This window comes from Lethenteron reissneri, unplaced genomic scaffold (genome assembly GCF_015708825.2).
Source record: "Lethenteron reissneri isolate LAM-NWPU_2019-01 unplaced genomic scaffold, ASM1570882v1 scaffold_1195, whole genome shotgun sequence".
Taxonomy (NCBI): Eukaryota; Metazoa; Chordata; class Hyperoartia; order Petromyzontiformes; family Petromyzontidae; genus Lethenteron; species Lethenteron reissneri.
The window spans coordinates 10608-31319 of record NW_026890888.1 but is presented as its reverse complement, the minus strand read 5'-3'; the positions used below and the strand labels follow the sequence as shown (position 1 = coordinate 31319).

Genomic DNA, 20712 nt, shown 5'->3' with positions numbered 1-20712 from the left:
TTGACTTCTCCAAGACAGAGGTTCTCTGCAAGCCATCTGGCTATCATGAGAGATTCGTTCATGAGGCGATCCACATATACAAACACAGAGACAACTTTAACCGAGAAGATGGATTCTGGCTCAGCAATCATTGGAAGGACGTAATAAACCATTTCGATACACATTAGGGTGTGTAGAATAATACATAGTGTGATATTAAATGTATAAGATATAGGTTGGTTTACAGCAATACAGTATATAATTTAATGTTGGGTTTATCTATGGCAGTATATAGTACGGTATATGCTCGTGTGATGTAAGAGAATAAGGTTTAGATGGAAGCATATTATAGAATTTTTACGAGGTAAAATTGTAATGTATTACTTGCTGTTAGTAACTCAGCTTATTATAGAGTATAGTAAGTATACTGATGGTGCGATGCAGTTTATACTTTAGTTTTTTATGTAGTTTATACTTTAGTTTTCTACGTGGTTGTTGAGTAACTGCAGCTACATATCATTAACATTCCTTTCCTTTGTTACTGCTAATCCCTGCACCCCCCTTGGTTGCTGCTGATCCTGCATAATGCATGGGCATAATATGACTTTGACACCCCCCCGCCCAACGCCTACGCATTTTCCATGAATATGCTAAATCCCTCTTCACATGCACATTCTTTTTGTTAAGGCGCTCTTCAACCCCCAATGCAGCTTATATATAAGCTCCTAGTTTGGTAGTGTCTCATTCTTCACCTGAAGACGGCTGCTTGCGTTGTAGCCGAAACGTCGTGAGAATTGTTTTATTATGTTTTATTTTTATTATTTTATTACTTCCCTTCTACGTGACTTTACCGAAAGAAACAAGAAGATGAAGTGTAACATTCCCTTATAATTCCCTGAGATAGCTTTTAATGAAAACATTTAAATTACAAATTAACTCACAGCGGCCTAAAGCCTACAGCTAGGCCTAAAGCCTAGAACTAGGCCTCAAACTCTCCCTTCGTATCGTACCCCCGCCATTTCATTTTATTATAGCCATTCATTTGTTCGTTCCTACCAGCCCACCCCGCAGGGACCTGTTCTAAACGGAATCAGCACATCAAATTAAATCCGCAGAGGAGGGGAAGACGGGTCCCAAGCATGCGACACTCACAACCATCAGTGGCAGATACTCGGCCGAGAGAGTCGAGAGAGAGAGGAAGAGACTTTTCAGGACTTTATTTCCGCTAAAACATTAACAAAAAACCATTACGGGGAAAAAACACACGTAAATTGTAAATCGATAAAACATCAAACTCTTTAACAGCTGTGTGTGCACGAACTACACGTGGCACAGGGATAGAGGCTGTGCAAACGAGGCGGTGCACGGACATCTCCGTGTGTAGCAAAGTCGCTACGTGAGTGGGTGAGTGTGTGAACAGATGAGTGGGTGAGTGTGTGTGTGAACAGGTGAGTGAGCGAGTGGGTGTGTGAGGTGAGTGGGTGAGGTGAGTGTGTGAGGTGAGTGGGTGAGCGAGTGTGTGGGTGGGTGAGTGGGTGAGCGAGTGAGTGGGTGTGTGAGTGGGTGAGCGAGTGTGTGGGTGGGTGAGCGAGTGTGTGGGTGGGTGAGTGGGTGAGCGAGTGTGTGGGTGGGTGGGTTAGTGGGTGTGTGAGTGGGTGAGCGAGTGTGTGGGTGGGTGGATTAGTGGGTGTGTGAGTGGGTGAGCGAGTGTGTGGGTGGGTGGATTAGTGGGTTTTTCTATTTGATGAATCAAAATGCGATGTGAAAAAAATATTTTTTTCTCCCCGACATTTTCAAAACGAAATGGCGTTGACGCGTCAAACACCTGAAATCATTTTTTTTTTACGGATTCAGTTGTCGGTTTTCATTAAAGTGTAATGACAGGGTCACGCCTGGCGGGGTCACGGGGTCACACCTGGTGACGTCACGGGGTCACACCTGGTGACGTCACGGGGTCACGCCTGGCGAGGTCACGGGGTCACACCTGGCGAGGTCACGGGGTCACGCCTGGTGACGTCACGGGGTCACGCCTGGTGATGTCACGGGGTCACACCTGGCGGGGTCACGGGGTCACGCCTGGTGACGTCACAGGGTCACACCTGGTGATGTCACGGGGTCACACCTGGGGGGGTCACGGGGTCACGCCTGGTGACGTCACGGGGTCACACCTGGCGAGGTCACGGGGTCACGCCCGCTGGCCTGGGAAGGGATTCACGGGTACGGCCACAGAGGCAACAACCGATCAACGTGAGCACGTCGAGTGAGCGGGCGGGCAACTTGCGGTTTGACGGTGAACACGGCAGAGCGGACGTGAGCTTCAGAGCGAACGCCGAGCGGTGGGATGCCGTCCGCGGCCTGACGAACGCCGCCGCGACGGCCACGCGGCACTACGGGTGCGTGCCGCTCGTCGGCAGGCGCGCGGCGACCGGCTGCCGGGGCGCGGGGAAGTCGCCGGGATACGCCGGGAGGTTCCGGACGGGGCAGCCGGGAGGCAGCGTGGCGGCGGGGACCGGGCCCACCCTCAGGGGGTTGGCGTCGCCGAGGATTTCGTAGAGAAGGCCGCTGGCCACTTCGCGAGCTCCTTCCGCGCTGGAGCTCAGCACCGCGGGGAAGAAGCCGCTGCCTTCCCGCATCATCCCGGGAACGGAGACCTTGTACAGGAGGCCCATGGGCCTGCCGGGCTCCGAGTGAGCGTGCAGTTCGAAGGTCGCGTGGCCCACGCCGGCGCTCCGTAGCAGCGCCTGCAAACGCGTCTCCCACGACAAGACGGCCGTCTCCGGCAGCTCGTCCAGACCGATTGGCGTGGGCCACGGGTGGTGAGGTGCCCGCCAGAGCAGCGTGTGCGCCGCCCAGCCCACAAACAGGTTGTGCGGGGCCTTGTCGGAGACGGCGCACTCCGGCGGCGGGAGGCCTGGGACTGCCGCCACCTCCTCCTCGTCTTCCATTGCCTCCTCCTCCCCCACCTCCTCCTCCCCCACCTCCTCCACCTCCTCCTCCACCGCCTCCTCCCCCCCCCCCCTCCTCATCTTCAGTTGCCACCGCCTCCTCCCCCCCTTCCTCGTCGTCTTCCGTTGCCACCACCACCACCGCCGCGGCAGCAGCAGCAGCAGCCGCCGCCCCCGGGTCTCGCTGCGGGATGGCCCAGTCCACGTGGATGTCTCGGCCCCACAGCCGGAAGGAGTACGGCAGCAGCACCCTGCGGGCCATGCAGGCCGCGCGGTGGCTCTCGTATTCGACGAACGCGAAGCCTCGGCTGTGGCTCCTGTCGTGGCGACAGAAGCGCATCTGGACGTCCACGACGCCCTCCGTGACGTCGCTCATTGCCGCCATCACCTCGGCCCGCGTCCTAACCTTCGGCAGCCCCGCCAAGAAGAGGCGGCGATTGTCGACGCTCACGTGAACCGCGATCCGTTGCCCCGGGCGGATCTCCGACTTGTGGAGTCTCCTGACGGCGTCCGCGGCTTGCGAGCGCGTCGCGAAGGTGGCGAAGGCGTAGCCGCGGTTCTCTCCGTGGTACGTCATCATGAGGCGCAGCTGGTACAGCCGCCCCACCGCCTCCAGCACGGGCACCAGCTCGTCCTCGTACAGGTCGCGCGGGATCCTCGCCAGAAACACCTCGCAGCCGCGGGCGGGAGGGGGGCCCTGCCAGTCGGGCGGCGGTCCCAGCTTCCTCTGTCCGTTCTCCTGGACGATGTTGTAGCCCGTGCGCAACACGAGGTCCAGCAGGTCCCTCTCCACGCAGCTCATGATGTCGAGCCTCGGCGCTTTGTCCACGGCGGCGGTGACGACGGGGCAGCGGCTTGGGGCCCGTTGGAGTCCTTGACACTCACCGGCGCAGAAGCCTCGTGCCGACAAAGCCACGGCGGGGGGCGGAATCAACTCGTGAAAAGGCGGGAACTCGCTCGGGCCAAGCCTACAGGCCCAGCAGTGGAGAGAGGAAGAGAGAGTGGAGAGACGGATGGAGAGAGAGCTACCTTTGTAAACTCGGAAAATCACAATAAAATAGAAACCCAAGAAACTGTGTCTTGACCTTTGAACCGCCCTGTATAAGGACCCCTCACCCCCAGTAGACGACCTGGTACCCCTCCTCACTCATCCACTCACTGACCCATCCACGCACCTCACACAGCCAGTCACTCACACACTCACCCACCCACTCACCCGCACACCCAGTCGCTCACACACTCACCTCACACACTCACCCACCCACTCGCTCACACACTCACCCACCCACTCGCTCACACACTCACCCACCCACTCACCCGCTCACCCACCCACTCACCCGCACACCCACTCGCTCACACACTCACCTCACACACTCACCCACCCACTCGCTCACACACCCACCCACTCACCCGCACACCCACTCGCTCACACACTCACCCACCCACTCACCCGCACACCCACTCGCTCACACACTCACCCACCCACTCACCCGCACACCCACTCGCTCACACACTCACCTCACACACTCACCCACCCACTCACCCGCACACCCACTCGCTCACACACTCACCCACCCACTCACCCGCACACCCACTCGCTCACACACTCACCCACCCACCCACTCGCTCACACACCCACCCACTCACCCACCCGCACACCCACTCGCTCACACACTCGCTCACACACTCACCCACCCACTCACCCACCCACTCACCCGCACACCCACTCGCTCACTCACTCACCTCACACACTCACCTCACACACTCACCCGCACACTCACCCGCACACTCACCCGCACACTCACCCGCACACTCACCCGCACACACACCCGCACACACACTCGCTCACACACTCACCTGCACACACACTCACCTCACACACTCACCCACCCACTCACCCACACACCCACTCGCTCACACACTCTCCCACCCACTCACCCACTCACTGATGATGAGAGAGAGAGAGACACGCAGACTCCAAATATACAACAGTAGGCGTCGCCAGGGCCGGGATCGAACCCACGACCTCCTGCATACCAGGCGAGGTAGTTAACATCTCCTAGCCACCGTGATGATGATGAGAGAGACACACAAACTCCAAATATACAGCAAGAATCTTCAGTATCGGGATCAAACCCACGACCTCCTGCATACCAGGCGAGGTAGTTAACATCTAGCCACCGTGATGATGATGAGAGAGACACACAAACTCCAAATATACAGCAAGAATCTTCAGTATCGGGATCAAACCCACGACCTCCTGCATACCAGGCGAGGGAGTTAACATCTCCTAGCCACCGTGATGATGAGAGAGAGACACAAACTCCAACTCCAAATTAAGTTTGAATGTTTGCGTGTCGTTAAACCGGCCATCAGCCGACAGCCAATTCGCAAGGTTTATCACGTGACATACCGTGCCAATCTGTCACTGGAGCAGCACTAACCGGTTGTGTGTTGGAGTGTCTGTGTGTACACACTGTGTGTGTCTGTGTGTGTGTGTGTGTCTGTGTGTACACTGTGTGTGTGTGTTGGAGTGTCTGTGTGTACACACTGTGTGTCTGTGTGTGTGTGTACACTGTGTGTACACACTGTGTGTGTCTGTGTGTGTGTGTACACTGTGTGTCTGTGTGTACACTGTGTGTCTGTGTGTACACTGTGTATGTGTGTCTGTGTGTGCACTGTGTGTGTGTGTACACTCTGTGTGTGTGTCTGTGTGTGTGTACACTGTGAGTCTGTGTGTACACTGTGTGTGTGTACACACTGTGTGTGTCTGTGTGTCTGTGTCTGTTTGTCTGTGTGTGTGTACACTGTGTGTGTGTGTGTACAATGTGTGTGTGTGTGTACACTCTGTGTGTGTACACTGTGTGTGTACACTGTGTGTGTACAATGTGTGTGTGTGTGTACACTGTGTGTGTACAGTGTGTGTGTACAGTGTGTGTGTACACTGTGTGTGTGTACACTGTGTGTGTACAGTGTGTGTGTACACTGTGTGTGTGTACAATGTGTGTGTGTACACTGTGTGTGTGTAGTGTGTGTACACTGTGTGTGTGTACACTGTGTGTGTACAATGTGTGTGTGTGTACACTGTATGTGTACACTGTGTGTGTGTACACTGTGTGTGTGTGTACACTGTGTGTGTGTGTGTTCACCACGCCCGGCGGACCCGTTATTCGATCCCGACTCCTGCCGGGGGAGGCGCTCCGGGCGCGGCGGGTCCGCTAGGAAAACTCGGGATGGCCCGAGGCCGACTAGGCCGCAGTCTTCCCTCCCCTCTGTTCTAGATGGTGACGGTGTTGCTGATGTTGTTGTTGATGTTGCTGATGCTGATGATGTTGTTGTTGTTGATGTTGTTGTTGATGTTGCTGATGTTGTTGATGATGTTGTTGATGCTGATGTTGTTGTTGTCGATGCTGATGATGTTGTTGTTGTTGATGTTGTTGTTGATGTTGCTGATGTTGTTGATGATGTTGTTGATGCTGATGTTGTTGTTGTCGATGCTGATGATGATGTTGTTGATGATGTTGTTGATGCTGATGATGTTGTTGTTTTTGCTGCTGATGATGATGATGTTGCTGATGTTGTTGTTGTTGTTGATGCTGATGATGTTGTTGTTGATGTTGATGCTGTTGTTGTTGTTGATGATGTTGTTGTTGATGTTGATGCTGTTGATGTTGATGCTGTTGATGTTGTTGTTGTTGATGCTGATGATGTTGTTGTTGATGTTGCTGATGATGTTGTTGTTGATGCTGCTGCTGATGATGTTGTTGCTGCTGATGCTAGGGGTGGTGATGATGTTGCTGATGATGGTGTAGATGATGTTATTAATGATGTTGCTGATGATGTTGCTGCTGCTGATGTTGTTGTTGTTGATGCTGCTGATGATGTTGATGTTGTTGTATATGATGGTGTAAATGATGTTTATTGATAATGTTGATGATCGCAAACATCAACATAATTTATTAATTTATTCAGTTAGGGTAGCCTCTCATTGTGGGAGGGGAGGGTCTTGTACCCCAGAAGTGACGTCATGTCATCTGCTGCCGCGTGACGTCACGAGGTAACAGGAAGCTGGAGGTCCGCGCGTGAACTGCAATCCGAGGTGAGAAATTTTCATTGCGGTTGTGGTTGTTGTTGTGGTTGTTGTTGTTGTGGTTGTTGTTGTTGTGGTTGTTGTTTACCAAGCTAGAGCCTCGCTCTCTCTCTCGTAGGGATGTCACTAGAGCAGCAGCAGCTTGTGAATCGATGTCCAAGTTGGAACTTTACAACGCGGGGCCTAGACACGCGGGGCCTTGCCTCCTGCCCTCGCCTGGTCGCGTTTGCTTTAATTCCCTCCCTTAAGTTTAATTTGTCTTCACGCGGCTCGCTACTTTGTCACTTTGGTTTATTGTAGATATTAAGGCAGTTTTTTTTTTCGTTTTTTACCAGCCCAAGCCCGCCTGAGCTGCTGTACCGCTCTAGTTTACAGAAGCTACCTGCCCACAACAACAACAAGGTATGGGGGGTTTTGTCAACGCGTGTGTCAATGTTTTGACTTAAAACTTTCGTAACTGCAGCAATTCATATTCTTGGTTCTTTCGGTGAAGTCACGGAGATAGAAAATGTATTAAAAATAACAGATAATAAAATGAATAAAAGTAAACAAAATTGTAAATAAAACCACGACGTTTCTATCACAACACAAGTGGCATTTATTTGATGTTATCTGTTGTTATTGTCTATCTACGTAACTTTACCGAAAGAACCAAGAATACGTGTGGAAATGTGTATCGGTCAAAGACGCTAATCACGTGCTGATGTTGACTCTAAATGTGGAGGGCAAACCCGGGAGATTCGGAGGAAAATCCACGCGACCACGGAGAGAGAGACACGCAAACTCCAAATATACAGCAGCAGCAGGCGTCAGGGTCGGGATCGAACCCACGACTTCCTGTACACCAGGCGAGGTAGTTAACATCTCACCACGGAGAGAGAGAGACACGCAAACTCCAAATATACAGCAGCAGGCGTCAGGGTCGGGATCGAACCCACGACTTCTTGTATACCAGGTGAGGTAGTTAACATCTCACCACGGAGATACGAGGGCTTCCAGGCATATTTATGACTATTTGCCCTCTCATTGTGTGCAATAACAGCCTGTGTGATGAATTTGGGAAACTTTTTCACTACATCATGAATATATGAATAAGTATAGACGTGTAAGTCACGTGTGACTGTGTATATGCATTACTCTGTGTCTGACGTGTAGGTGGTGTGGATATAATTTTTTTCTGTCTGCAGCTGTCGCTTGGTCTGATGGAGCAAAGGCGCTCAGCACAGCTCGGTACGGCAAGGCAACAATGCGACCAGCGTGGATACAGCACGGAGCGGACTGGAAATTTTACACACCACCAGAGAGCACACACAGGAGAGAAACCCTTCAAGTGCACTGTGTGTGGGATGGCGTTTGCATGGCCATCATTTCTTCAGATCCACCAGAGAACACACACAGGAGAGAAACCCTTCAAGTGCACTGTGTGTGGGATGGCGTTTGCATGGCCATCATTTCTTCAGATCCACCAGAGAACACACACAGGAGAGAAACCCTTCAAGTGCAGTGTGTGTGGGAAGGCGTTTTCACGGTCATCTACTCTTATAAAACACCAGAGAACACACACGGGAGAGAAACCCTTCAAGTGCAGTGTGTGTGGGAAGGCGTTTGCACAATCACCACATCTTCAAGCACACCAGAGAACCCACACGGGAGAGAAACCCTTCAAGTGCAGTGTGTGTGGGAAGGCATTTTCAATGTCATCTTCTCTTATAAAACACCAGAGAACCCACACGGGAGAGAAACCCTTCAAGTGCAGTGTGTGTGGGAAGGCATTTTCACGGTCATTTTCTCTTAAAAAACACCAGAGATCACACACAGGAGAGAAACCCTTCAAGTGCACTGTGTGTGGGAAGGCATTTACACAGTCATCAAATCTTAAAACACACCAGAGAACACACACGGGAGAGAAACCCTTCAAGTGCAGTGTGTGTGGGAAGGCATTTTCACGGTCATCTTCTCTTATAAAACACCAGAGAACACACACGGGAGAGAAACCCTTCAAGTGCAGTGTGTGGGAAGGCGTTTGCACAATCACCACATCTTCAAGCACACCAGAGAACCCACACGGGAGAGAAACCCTTCAAGTGCACTGTGTGTGGGAAGGCATTTTCACGGTCATCTTCTCTTATAAAACACCAGAGAACACACACGGGAGAGAAACCCTTCAGGTGCACTCCGTGCGGGAAGGCGTTTGCACAGTCAGAACATCTTCATGTACACCAGAGAATGCACAAGCATCAGAATATCCACCAGGAGTGGAGTCTGAAATCAGCTTGTGAAAGTCAAAGTGCTGCAATGAGCCCATCCCTCATCAAACATGAACCGGAAGAAAATCCCAGCTTGGACACTTTTAAAGGTAACGAGGTGAAATATGAAGAGGTGAAGGTGAAATGTGAAGAGGTGATGGTGAAGAGCGAAGAAGTGAAGGTAAAATGTGAAGATGAAGAATCAACTCCAAAATGGGACCTTCACATCGATGGAGGCAACGTGAAGCAGGAGGAGAATTCTGACTGTGAGGCAGAGTAAGGCAACTCCAAGCATCTTCTTGGTTCTTTCGGTAAAGTCACGTAGAAGGGAAGTAATACAATAATACAAATAAAACATGATCACATAATTCTCACGACGTTTCGGCCACAACGCAAGCAGCTGTCCTCAGGTGAAAGAACCAAGAAGATGAATCCCTGCAGTCAGGAAAGCTTTAAATCGAAACTCCCAGCAGTTTGTGGAGGTGTGGCTGGACTTCCTAGACAACACAAAGTCAAATGGAGACCCGGTAGATGAGTAAGCCAGAGACGATGTCGCTGCAATAGATGCTCCTTTGTCACAGGCCTTTAATGACAATAACGTGAAGTTGAACACTCAGTTCCTGGGTTCAACCTGCAGGGTAAGAGTGAGTGGCCAGTTACTGCAGCTACATACTATTAACACTCCTTCCCTTTGTTAATGCTACCCCTATCCCCTTCCTTTGATGCTGCTAATTCTGCATAATGCACGGGCATAAGTGGTACTAATCACATACCTGCATTTCTCATAAATATGCTAAATGCCTCTTGATATGCAAATTCCTTTGTCAAGGCGCCCAGCTTATATGCTCCAAGCGCGTGTGCTGTTTCATTCAGACGCTGTCGCCTCGACAGACCTGGTTTTCACCTGAGGACGGCTGCTTGCGTTGTGGCCGAAACGTCGTGAGAATTGTTTTATTGTGTTTTATTTTTATTATTTTATTACTTCCCTTCTACGTGACGACTTTACCGAAAGAAGCAAGAAGACGAGTGGCCAGTCTTAGTGGACCTGTGGGTTGGGTCGGTCTCTCACCAGGAGCGAGAGCCAATAAGCCCCCAAGCATTCACGATGTTCTCATCATAATTGCTGTTGCATGGCGCTTGTCTGAAACACGCGAAGAGCATCCCCAAGTAGCAGCTGCCCCTGTGTGGCACAAGGTGGTGGCCCTTGACCAGCCTGCATGTGAACACGAGCCTGTCAGTAGTGGCGATGATTGATGTGTAATCTCAGCTGTGTCGTTTGTAGGTGATCTTGACTTGAAGCTTTTGTGACTGCAGGAATCCACACTCTTTAGTTCTTTCGGTGACGTCACGTGGGTCGAAAAATTCTAGATCACGGCGTTTCGATGGCAACACAAGCGATCGTCATCAGGTGTGACAACCACAATCACCACCATCACCACCATCACCACCATCATCACCAACTGAGGTAGACGCCAACTTCAGCAGTTATTGACGTGGTCCCAGCTGATGGCGACTGCTTGCGTTGCGATCGAAACGTCGTGATCTATTATTTGTAGGTAATGTTTAGAATTTGCTACGTTTTGACCCAGACGCCAGCATGCAATGGACTACTCGTTTTGAATGACACAATAGTATGTGTTAAAATAGCTTCTTGTTAATACGATGTTGCCTGATGCAGTATGTTTCGCTGCAGTAATTCAATTTTGTTAATATGCCTGTCAATAATTTAGAATGAATACTTGTCTGATTGTGCATGTACATGTAACATTTTGTCTGTGAGGGTCAAACATGAAGTGTTCAAATCTAGAGTGATTAAGTGTGTGTGTTTAGAAGTAACCTGTACAGATCACTCGGGCGAGATCATTCATCAGTTACAAGGCATACCACTTAAAAGTTACACGTAGAGGAGATACATTCTCGACAACACGAATTATAATTTTGCATTCACGCAAGCACCCGATGCTCCGTTTTGAAGTTTTAAAATGAAACGTCTTCGAATTGTGTTGTGTTTTGAATTGTATTTCTTAATTAAAAGCTTACATCGTTTTACATCTGGAAGACTTCGTTGAAAAGGACATTCCGTGTGAATTCCTCTCGTCATTTCGCCGCGGACTGTCACCTGCTTGGGATCGCGGGATCGAGAGAAGGCGACACGGAGCTGCTGGCCGTGCGACAAGATTGCGGATCGATTTCACGGTCGAGTGTCTGTCCCTGCGCCTCCGTTGTCCATGCAGGCGGCGCGTGGAGCAGACGTCACACACGGGTTTGATTCCTTACCCGTACCCGGCCGCACCAGGGTTGAAAACGGCCGGGTAGCCGGGTGTCGGGTAGGGTACGGGTATCGGGTACCCGGTTGCGACCTCTGGGATGAAGCCATGTTGCAGGCGCGGGTGGGTTGATTCTAGAAACTTGAATTGTGAGAAGAGACAAGACGGGAAATTAGTGACAAACGGTGACTCACCAGTGACTCATGTCCTTCCCGTACCCGACCGCACCAGGGTCGAAAACGGGTACCCGTACCCTACCTGATACCCGGCTACCCGTACCCGGCCGGGTATCGGATAGGGGTATCGGTTACCCGTTTGCAACCTCTGGGATGAAGCCATGTTGCGCGGGTGGGTTGATTCTAGGAACTTGAATTGGGAGAAGAGACAAGACGTTGGGAAATGAGTGACAAACGGTGACTCACCAGTGACTCACGGTTACCCGTACCCGGCCGCACCAGGGTCGCAAACGCCTACCCGTACCCGGCCGGGTACGGGTAGCCATGTATCGGGTAGGGTACGGGTATCGGGTACCCGGTTGCGACCTCTGACTTGGAGGTTTGAAGCGCCCCGTGCATGAAAACGATGGACAGTGCGGCGTCCATCACGGATGAAGGTTGTGCACTTGTAATTATAGATGTGAAAGTCACGTGGGTGAAACAAATTAGAAATGAAAACAGTGAAATGAAATGACGTTTCGGGTGCAGCACAGGTGTGCTGAGCTTATAACGAATTGGCACGCTTTGTTTACGTGACAAACCTTGCTAATTGGCGGGCGGTGACGGGGTGGTTTAACGAGACATGTATATTAAAAAACACCGTCAGAAAAGACCGTGCTAACAGTTCAAAGAGAGTTGTTTTTATTGTCAAAACTTGTTTAAACAAATCAACACTGTGGCTATTCCAGGGAATTGCGCATTCGAATTGAACGTTCTCATGCGCTGTATGCACCTGGTACCAGTTTACATGAAAGGCAGTGATTGCTACAAAATATAAAGCACATTGCAAAACGTACAGGTGGTTTTGGGCTCCGTATGCAAACTCAAACATTGGATATATTTTATGCAAGTGGTTTATCCAGAAAAACAATTCCTGAAATTGTACTTGAAAGGTTTTTGGCTTTTAATCAAAGCTCAAGAACATCAACAGCCCTTTTTCAATCCACTCCAAGATGCAGGCGGTGACCAGACGGGTACTTCACCAGTGGTCAGCGACCAAACAATCAGCAGTTCAGACGTCACCCTCAAACTCGGGTTTCTGAATCCATAGCACAATCACGTTCCTTCACAGTGGCCAGCTAGGAACTTGGTTGGACAGAAAGCTCGCGGTCACGTGACGCACTTCAACCAATCCGCGAGCGTGCTACACGGTGGGAGGGGCTATGCACGACAGACAAATAATCCCTGGTGGGTGGTGGGGAACTGTTGTTCCTACCTGTAACAAAAAATTAACCCGTAAAAACAAAGTTTTTCACTCTAAATCCTTTATATGCGTGGCGGCTAGAGTCCTCTTGTCCTCTGGCTTGAGATGGCTGCCACCTATGGGTCAGATGATTGCCTGCCACCATTAAGCAATTGGTAATTAAATATTTATTAAAAAAATTCCCTAAAAAGTGTAAAATTTGGGAAAAAATGTTTCACGAACATTAATTGTCACGCACAACGAGTCTGTGTGCAAAATGTCAGCTCGATTGGATGACGGGAAGTGGGTTAAAAAACGACCGAAACATTTGCACGGTCCTAAGCAAGCAAATGAACTTAATATAATGGATTTTAAAAAAAACCCACTGCATATATACGCTTAAGACAGTTCCATGAACACTAAGTGTAGACAGGTGTTGTTCTCTCTACATCTGCTACCAGCAGCAAAGTCTATAAAACTTTGCAGAATGGAACATGTCACAAATCAACTTTACTTAGGCATTTTTGGGGTTGTTATCAAGTAGGTTATAGCAGACAGGCCCCGTACAACAATCTTCTGGAGTACAAGAACATCTGATTTTGCAAAAACCTTCCCACTTCGTGTTCATCCTTCCAATAGATGCAGATTTGAAACGATCTTTGAACAGTCGAGCAAATGCAACACAACAAAAAAACACATTGCTCTGAACATGGCTATCTCCTCTGCATGGAAACAAAACGTGTTGTATATTTCAACTCCAGATGACTTAAACGGCACGTTTTATCGTTATACTTGACTTTACCGAAAAAACCAAAGAATAATTCCTGCAGTCACGAAAGCTCCAAAATTAAGAAGGAACAAAACTGACAAGTCATTCACTTCTTTCTTGGAAGAGACAAGTTCCTGCCTTGGGTAGTAAAGCCAAGATGCAGCTTTATGTTTTATTGACTGCATTCTGTAAAAAAAAAAACTATGCAAGCAAGCTCAAAGGAAATTCGATTTAAAGCTTTCGTGACTGCAGGGATTCATCTTCTTGGTTCTTTCGGTAAAGTCACGTAGAATGGAAATAAAATAATAATAAATAAAAACAGACTGTCTTCTCGACAGACCTGTTCTTCACCTGAGGACGGCTGCTTGCGTTCTGGCCGAAACGTCGTTCTTTCGGTAAAGTCACGTAGAAGGAAAATAATAACAATAAAACATCATAAAATAATTCTCACGACGTTTCGGCCACAACGCAAGCAGCCGTCCTCAGGTGGAGAACAGGTCTGTCGACCGTGACTTTACTGAAAGAACCAAGAAGATGAATCCCTGCAGTCACGAAAGCTTTAAATCGAAAGACACCAGCTTATTTACCCCAAGGGCTTTTCATACAACGTGCATCCCACGGCCCACACAACCTCCCACCATCATCCATCTATCGCTCACCCCCCTCCTCTCCTCACTCCAGCCCCTCCTCTTCTTCGATGTCAGAGCATGAAGACAATTTTGGCATCTTGCTCCTGGGCACCTCCAGGCTGCTACTGCCTCCCCAGCTGCCAGCACGAGGAAAGTCAACGGCTTGGCGAGCGTGCGCTCGCAAATTGTATTTGGCAATGCTGCTTTTGCGATACCGATTGCCGACAGAGGACAGATGACTGCCAGAGGGCCGCAGCGCTGGGAACACTTTGGCACGGATGCCATCCTTGGTGTCGATGCCGTCATCGTTGTCGTCCTCGGAGCTGAGGTGGACTGTCTCCTCACTGGACGAGCGCTGCAGCGTCGTCTCGCTGGAGATCGTGGTCGACACACCATGCTCTTCGATTCCACTCAATAGCAGTTGCTTTTTGGCTTCTGGGACTCCCAGTTCATCCAAGTCCTAAAATCCAGCGAAACACAGAAAATATGCACACACACACACACACACCAAATTTTGTTCAGCGATACAACATTGATAATTGGTTTTTTACCCTTCTATCTGGCAACAAAACTGACACCTTTTTACAAGGAGTCATGTTTGTATAGACCGCAATACCTTGCAGTCATAATGCAAACAAAAAACATAACTCTGATAATGTATGCACTGTCCTTGAAGTTGATTGGTCCACACCCGAGACAAGTATTGCGGTCTATACAAACATGACTCCTTGTAAAAAGGTGTCAGTTATGTTGCCAGATAGAAGGGTAAAAAAACAATTATGATATTTTTACTGGCAAATGAGGTTCCCATAGTGTACGATACAACATTCTTCAAATTTCTGACGACGTGTATTCCTCAGAGTAATTAATGTACAAAATCAGTCGGTAGTACTGGTAGGAACCACCTGGTTCCACCAGCCCACAGGGGATTATTGTGTCTGTCCGTCGTGCATCCAAAAATGGGAGGGGTGGGGCTGGGTGGGGAGGGGAGGGTGGGGAGGGGCTGGGTGGGGAGGGGAGGGTGGGGAGGGGAGGGTGGGTAGGGGCTGGGTGGGGAGGGTGGAGAGGGGCTGGGTGGGGAGGGGTGGGGCTGGGTGGGGAGGGGCTGGTCACCCCGTGGTGCCCTTATAAAACTCAACGTTTAACCTACTCACGACGGCTTGTGCCCGGCCCTCACAGTTGGCCATTGACCGAGCAACCCAACGTTCCTACCCGCTCCCTCCGCAGGAGGAATGTGTTTTATTTGTACCCACTACTGGATCAGGACTCCTCAGCCTCCTCACTCGAGCTATGTGACGATCCATCTATCAACTACACACGAACTAATCTCACAACTCGAATCTCTGTGGTGGTCATCCTCTTGGTGATGTGTGCTCTACTTTGGATGCCACTCCAACACCGGTCTTGTTTCCCAGCCACAATGCAGTCCAGTGATGTTCCCTTGCCGAAGCCCATCTACTTTTTTGCAGTTGTCAATGTTTCTTATTTGCATGTTTCGGTATCCACGTGTAATGGGTTCCGGAGACACTTGTAGAGGTAACTTCTTTATTACAATACAACACTCCAACAGTCCTGATACTCTGTTACAGCCTAGGTACACAGCCTAGATACACAGCCTAGGTACACAGCCTAGGTACACAGCCTAGGTACACAGCCTAGGTACACAGCCTAGGTACACTGCTCTGGCTACGCTCTGGGGTCCTCCGGCTACAACTACCCTAGGGGAGGCTACCTGACCCGACCCAGCCAAGGTGCGGGTCTGGACTCTGGCTTCCTCGGAACTCGCCCTCACAAGGACGTAGAGCCGGGAGTCCCAGAGTCCCACCACTGGCCCTCACAGCGCCCCGGCCCTTACAAGGACAAGCGGGACGAGGGGGTACAGGGTCCTAAGCTGGCTGGCTGGCGGGTCTTGACCTGCGACTGGCCCCAATCGGCCAGGGAGCTGCCCTTTTATGCCTCGTGCCCAACGAGGGGTGGGGTTGTGTGTGCCTCCAGATATCTCACAGAGCGCACACAGTCCCCCCCCCCCCCCGTTGGTGGCGCCAAGGGGTTTAACTGTCTGGGGTGCCTGGGATCCTAGCGCCTGGCGCCAAGAGGCTTAAGTGTCTGGGGTGCCTGGGATCCTAGCGCCTGCCGCCAAGGGCTTCTCTGCCTAGGGTCCCAGAGCCCCCTCTTGTGGCACGACAATCCTCACTACTCACCACTCACCCTCACCACTCACCCTCACCACTCACACTCACCCCTCTCCCTCACCACTCACCCCTCTCCCTCACCACTCACGCTCACCACTCACCCTCACCACTCACCACTCACCCACACACGTATTAACTCTTTACAAGTTTAATTCCAACCTTCCATCTTCTCCAAGCTTCTTTGTGCATTTTTTATGTTGCAGAAAAACTTGCACAACTTAAAAATAAATCCCAATCCTGTAAACGTTAAAAACACGCGTAGTTTGCATGGAAGCGTCCGTAGGAACTTGCCTGTAGAGTAACGTCCATCAGCTGTTGGACACTCGACAATCCACGTGAAGTGAAATTCTCCAAAAACTCCAAGCAGTCGATTTGTTTCAGGAAGCTTGAGACACGAAAAAACAACAACACACAAGGCTCCAAAATGTTAATACCAAATACAAGAAGCACGAACAAGTACTTTGTACGGCTGTATTACATTAACTTGCACATTTTTACTCCGTCAACATTGCGATTAGAAATAACATGTGAAGCAACACTTACATTGCTTGTACTGTATATCCCTATGGAAAATAATGACATTTTTTATTGGAAATCCAAGTGCAAAAATCAGCCCAAACTGCATTACGAATTTTGCGTTTCGATTTAAAGCTTTCGTGACTGCAGGGATTCATCTTCTTGGTTCTTTCGGTAAAGTCACGTAGAAGGGAAGTAATAAAATAATAAAAATAAAACATAATAAAATAATTCTCACGACGTTACGGCTGCTTGCGTTGTGGCTGAAACGTCGTGAGAATTATTTTATCATGTATATTATATTATTATATTATTTTATTATGTTTTATATTTATTATTCTATTACTTCTCTTCTACGTGGTGACTTTACCGAAAGAACCAAGAAGATGAATCCCTGCAGTCACGAAAGCTTTAAATCGAAAAATGACGACGATGTTTAAAGGTGGCGACGATGATGCACCTAAAGGGCACTTACTTGTAAAGAGCGTTGCCAGGCTTGCCGCTGTCCGGCAGGGTTCCAAGCCGGGCCCGTGGGTTGTCTCCGTCCGGTGGCCGTGGGGGACCATTGGATCCATTTGCTTCACCCGTCACAACATTCTGTGCAACGCCTGCAACCAGTGGATGAGCATTCGCAATAAAAACATTTACACCTCAACACATATACGAGTAATATTGAATTCATCCTCTTGGTTCTTTCGGTAAAGTCATCACGTAGAAGGGAAGTAATAAAATAATAAAACATCATAAAATAATTCTCACGACGTTTCGGCCACAACGCAAGCAGCCGTCCTCAGGTGGAGAACAGAGCTGTCGGGAAGACAGCGTCTGACAGACCTGTTCTTCACCTGAGGACGGCTGCTTGCGTTGTGGTCGAAACGTCGTGAGAATTGTATTTTATCGTGTTTTATTTTTATTATTTTATTACTTCCCTTCTACGTGACGACTTTACCGAAAGAACCAAGAAGACTGCGTATCACTTTGTGGCAAATTGTGTCGCGTCTTTCAATTCGCCCGCGTGCCGCCACGTCCCGTGCAGAGAAATGTGCTGCGCCGAGCAGGGAGAGCTTGCGTCACCTGATGAGGAACCTTCGCCGGCACTGGAGGGTCCCTGGCTGCCGGCCAAGACTTCCTGTGAACACTCGCTTCCGTGTCGGCTGAGGTTGGACGGCCTGCCACGCAATTCCGTCACGTATCTGGGAGGGAGAAAAAACCCCAAAAATTAACCCGTAAAAACAAAGTTTTTCACTATAAATCCTTTATATGCGTGGCATCGGTTTAATTTTATTTTTTCATTCTAGATTTGAAGCTTTCGTGACTGCAAGGATTCATATTCTTAGGTTTTTTCGGTAAAGTCACGTAGGTAAAAAATTAAAATTAATAAAAGTCAAATAAAATAAAAACAAAGTTTTTCACTATAAATCCTTTATATGCGTGGCATCGGTTTTATTTTATTATTCATTTCTGTTTTTCTTGAGTAAGAGTTTCATTTTAATCACATTGGTATTTTAAATTAAATATAAGGAAAGTCGTATATAAGGATTATAAGGTTTTCAGTTTTTGTATGATTGTTTATATTGTACATTTTTGTTGTTTTCTTGAATAATTTTCTGTGTTTAGGAAAAATATATGATTGTGTTAGTGAAACATTTTTTTTTCCTAAAAAGTGGAAAATTTAGGAAAAAATTTTCCACAAAAATTAATTGTCACGCACAACGAGTCTGTGTGCAAAATGTCAGCTCGATTGGATCACGAGAAGTGGGTTAAAAAACGACCAAAAGATTTCCACGGTCCTAAGCGCGCAAGCAAGTGAACTTAATATAAAGGATTTTAAAAACCCAAAAAAATAGTGGTTGATGCACATGACAACTGCATCTTTTCTCATTGCACAACCTGATGTCAATGAACTACTGCTCAGTATTCATAACCAACATGGGAGTTATTTACATTACATAGACACTGAATATTGATATATTGCATAATTTTTGAATATGGAAATCTTTTTTTAGATATTTTCCATTTGGATCATAAGATGGACATGTGCTTAAAGTTAAAATATGAAGATATAATCCACATTCCAATGAGTTAAACTCTGATAATGCCCCACATGCTTATCACAACATCAACTGCAATGCATCTGATCTCATAAGCTAGGTTGGGTTCAGCGTGGGTGACCATCCTATATACATTGCCCACAGCGAGCCATGCACAAATCTCCACGTATGTTGATGCTTCACACCTTTACCAACTCACACATACCAGTCGGGAATTATACAGAAAGTTCAGTGTCCATGCATCTGTCATGCTCAGCATCTCCCATATAGTATGTCAGAGGAAAATATTAATAAAATACAAAAATGTGATCTTGCAAAGCATTGCCTTTCCAACATTTCGAATCCAAAATAAAAAAATTAACCCGTAAAAACAAAGTTTTTCACTATAAATCCTTTATATGCGTGGCATCGGTTTTATTTTATTATTCATTTCTGTTTTTCTTGAGTAAGAGTTTTATTTTTATCACATTGGTATTTTAAATTAAATATGACAAAAATGTTTTCCTAAAAAGTGGAAAATTTAGGAAATTTTTTTCACGAAAATAAATTGTCACGCACAACGAGTCTGCGTGCAAAATGTCAGCTCGATTGGATCACGGGAAGTGGGTTAAAAAACGACCGAAAGATTTGCACGGTCGTAAGCGCGCAAGCAAGCGAACTTAATATAAAGGATTTAAAAAGCAACACTTTGGTGCATCCAACAGGAAGCCGTTTGTCAATCACGTCAATTGGAACAAACTTCGCAACTGCATTGCTCTAACCGGATGGCAATGACTGCTTGAAAGTAGGTGAGCAAGTGTCACTGTGAAACCAATAGTACCTTCAAATTCAGATTTGTATGTAACATGTCAGATTTGTATGTAACATTATGTAGTTGTGCAGTGTATAATGGAGTAGCAGCTGGAAAATCAAGACAGATTTGCATCAGCATGAACATGAATTGAATAATGGCTGTTTGAAAGTCGAACAGTCAACAGGCAAACAAATAACAGCTTCAAATTAAAATTTCGGTGCAGGATGTCAAATTTAATAAAGCGTTGTCAAATGTATTTCGTTGCAATAATACAAAACATTCTCTGTGAATGATTTAAAATTAAAACGATTCTTCCAGGAGAAAACATTATTCACTAATAATTTGCATATCAAGAGGAATTTAGCATATTTATGGCAAATGCAGGTATGTGATTAGTACTACTCATGCCCGTGCATTATGCAGGATTAGCAGCATCAAACGGAGGGGATATGGAAATATGCTAAATTCCTCTTGATATGCAAATTATTTTGTCAAGGCTCCCCCTTTCCCCCCCCTTCCAACCCAGCTTATATACATGCTCCAAGCACGTGTGCTGTTTCATTCAGACGCTGTCTTTCCGACAGACCTGGTTTTCACCTGAGGACGGCTGCTTGCGTTGTGGCCGAAACGTCGTGAGAATTATTTTATTATTTTTCTTTTTATCATTGTATTACTTCCCTTCTGTTGCTACCATTTAATTACAGCAGCAATCGGGAACTTGTCTCGCACGAGCAGCGATGTGTCTATTTCGTGTTCACGTACCATTGTTGCTGCAGGTTGCGCAACACACTGACAACATCCTTGGGCAGCATTCGGACCAGCTCCAGGCTTTCCTTG

At 48.2% G+C, this 20712-nt stretch overlaps 1 protein-coding gene across 1 annotated transcript; it reads right to left on the bottom strand.

The window, feature by feature from the left end:
- Positions 1-2366: 2366 nt before the first annotated feature.
- LOC133361667 (probable RNA-binding protein 46) lies at positions 2367-6201 on the bottom strand. Its single transcript, XM_061580653.1, has 3 exons — positions 6074-6201; positions 3059-3892; positions 2367-2652 (listed from the first exon to the last, which is right to left on the bottom strand). The coding sequence occupies exons 2-3, from the start codon at positions 3724-3726 to the stop codon at positions 2367-2369; spliced, it is 954 nt and encodes a 317-aa protein (XP_061436637.1). The 5' UTR covers positions 3727-3892; positions 6074-6201.
- Positions 6202-20712: the final 14511 nt, after the last annotated feature.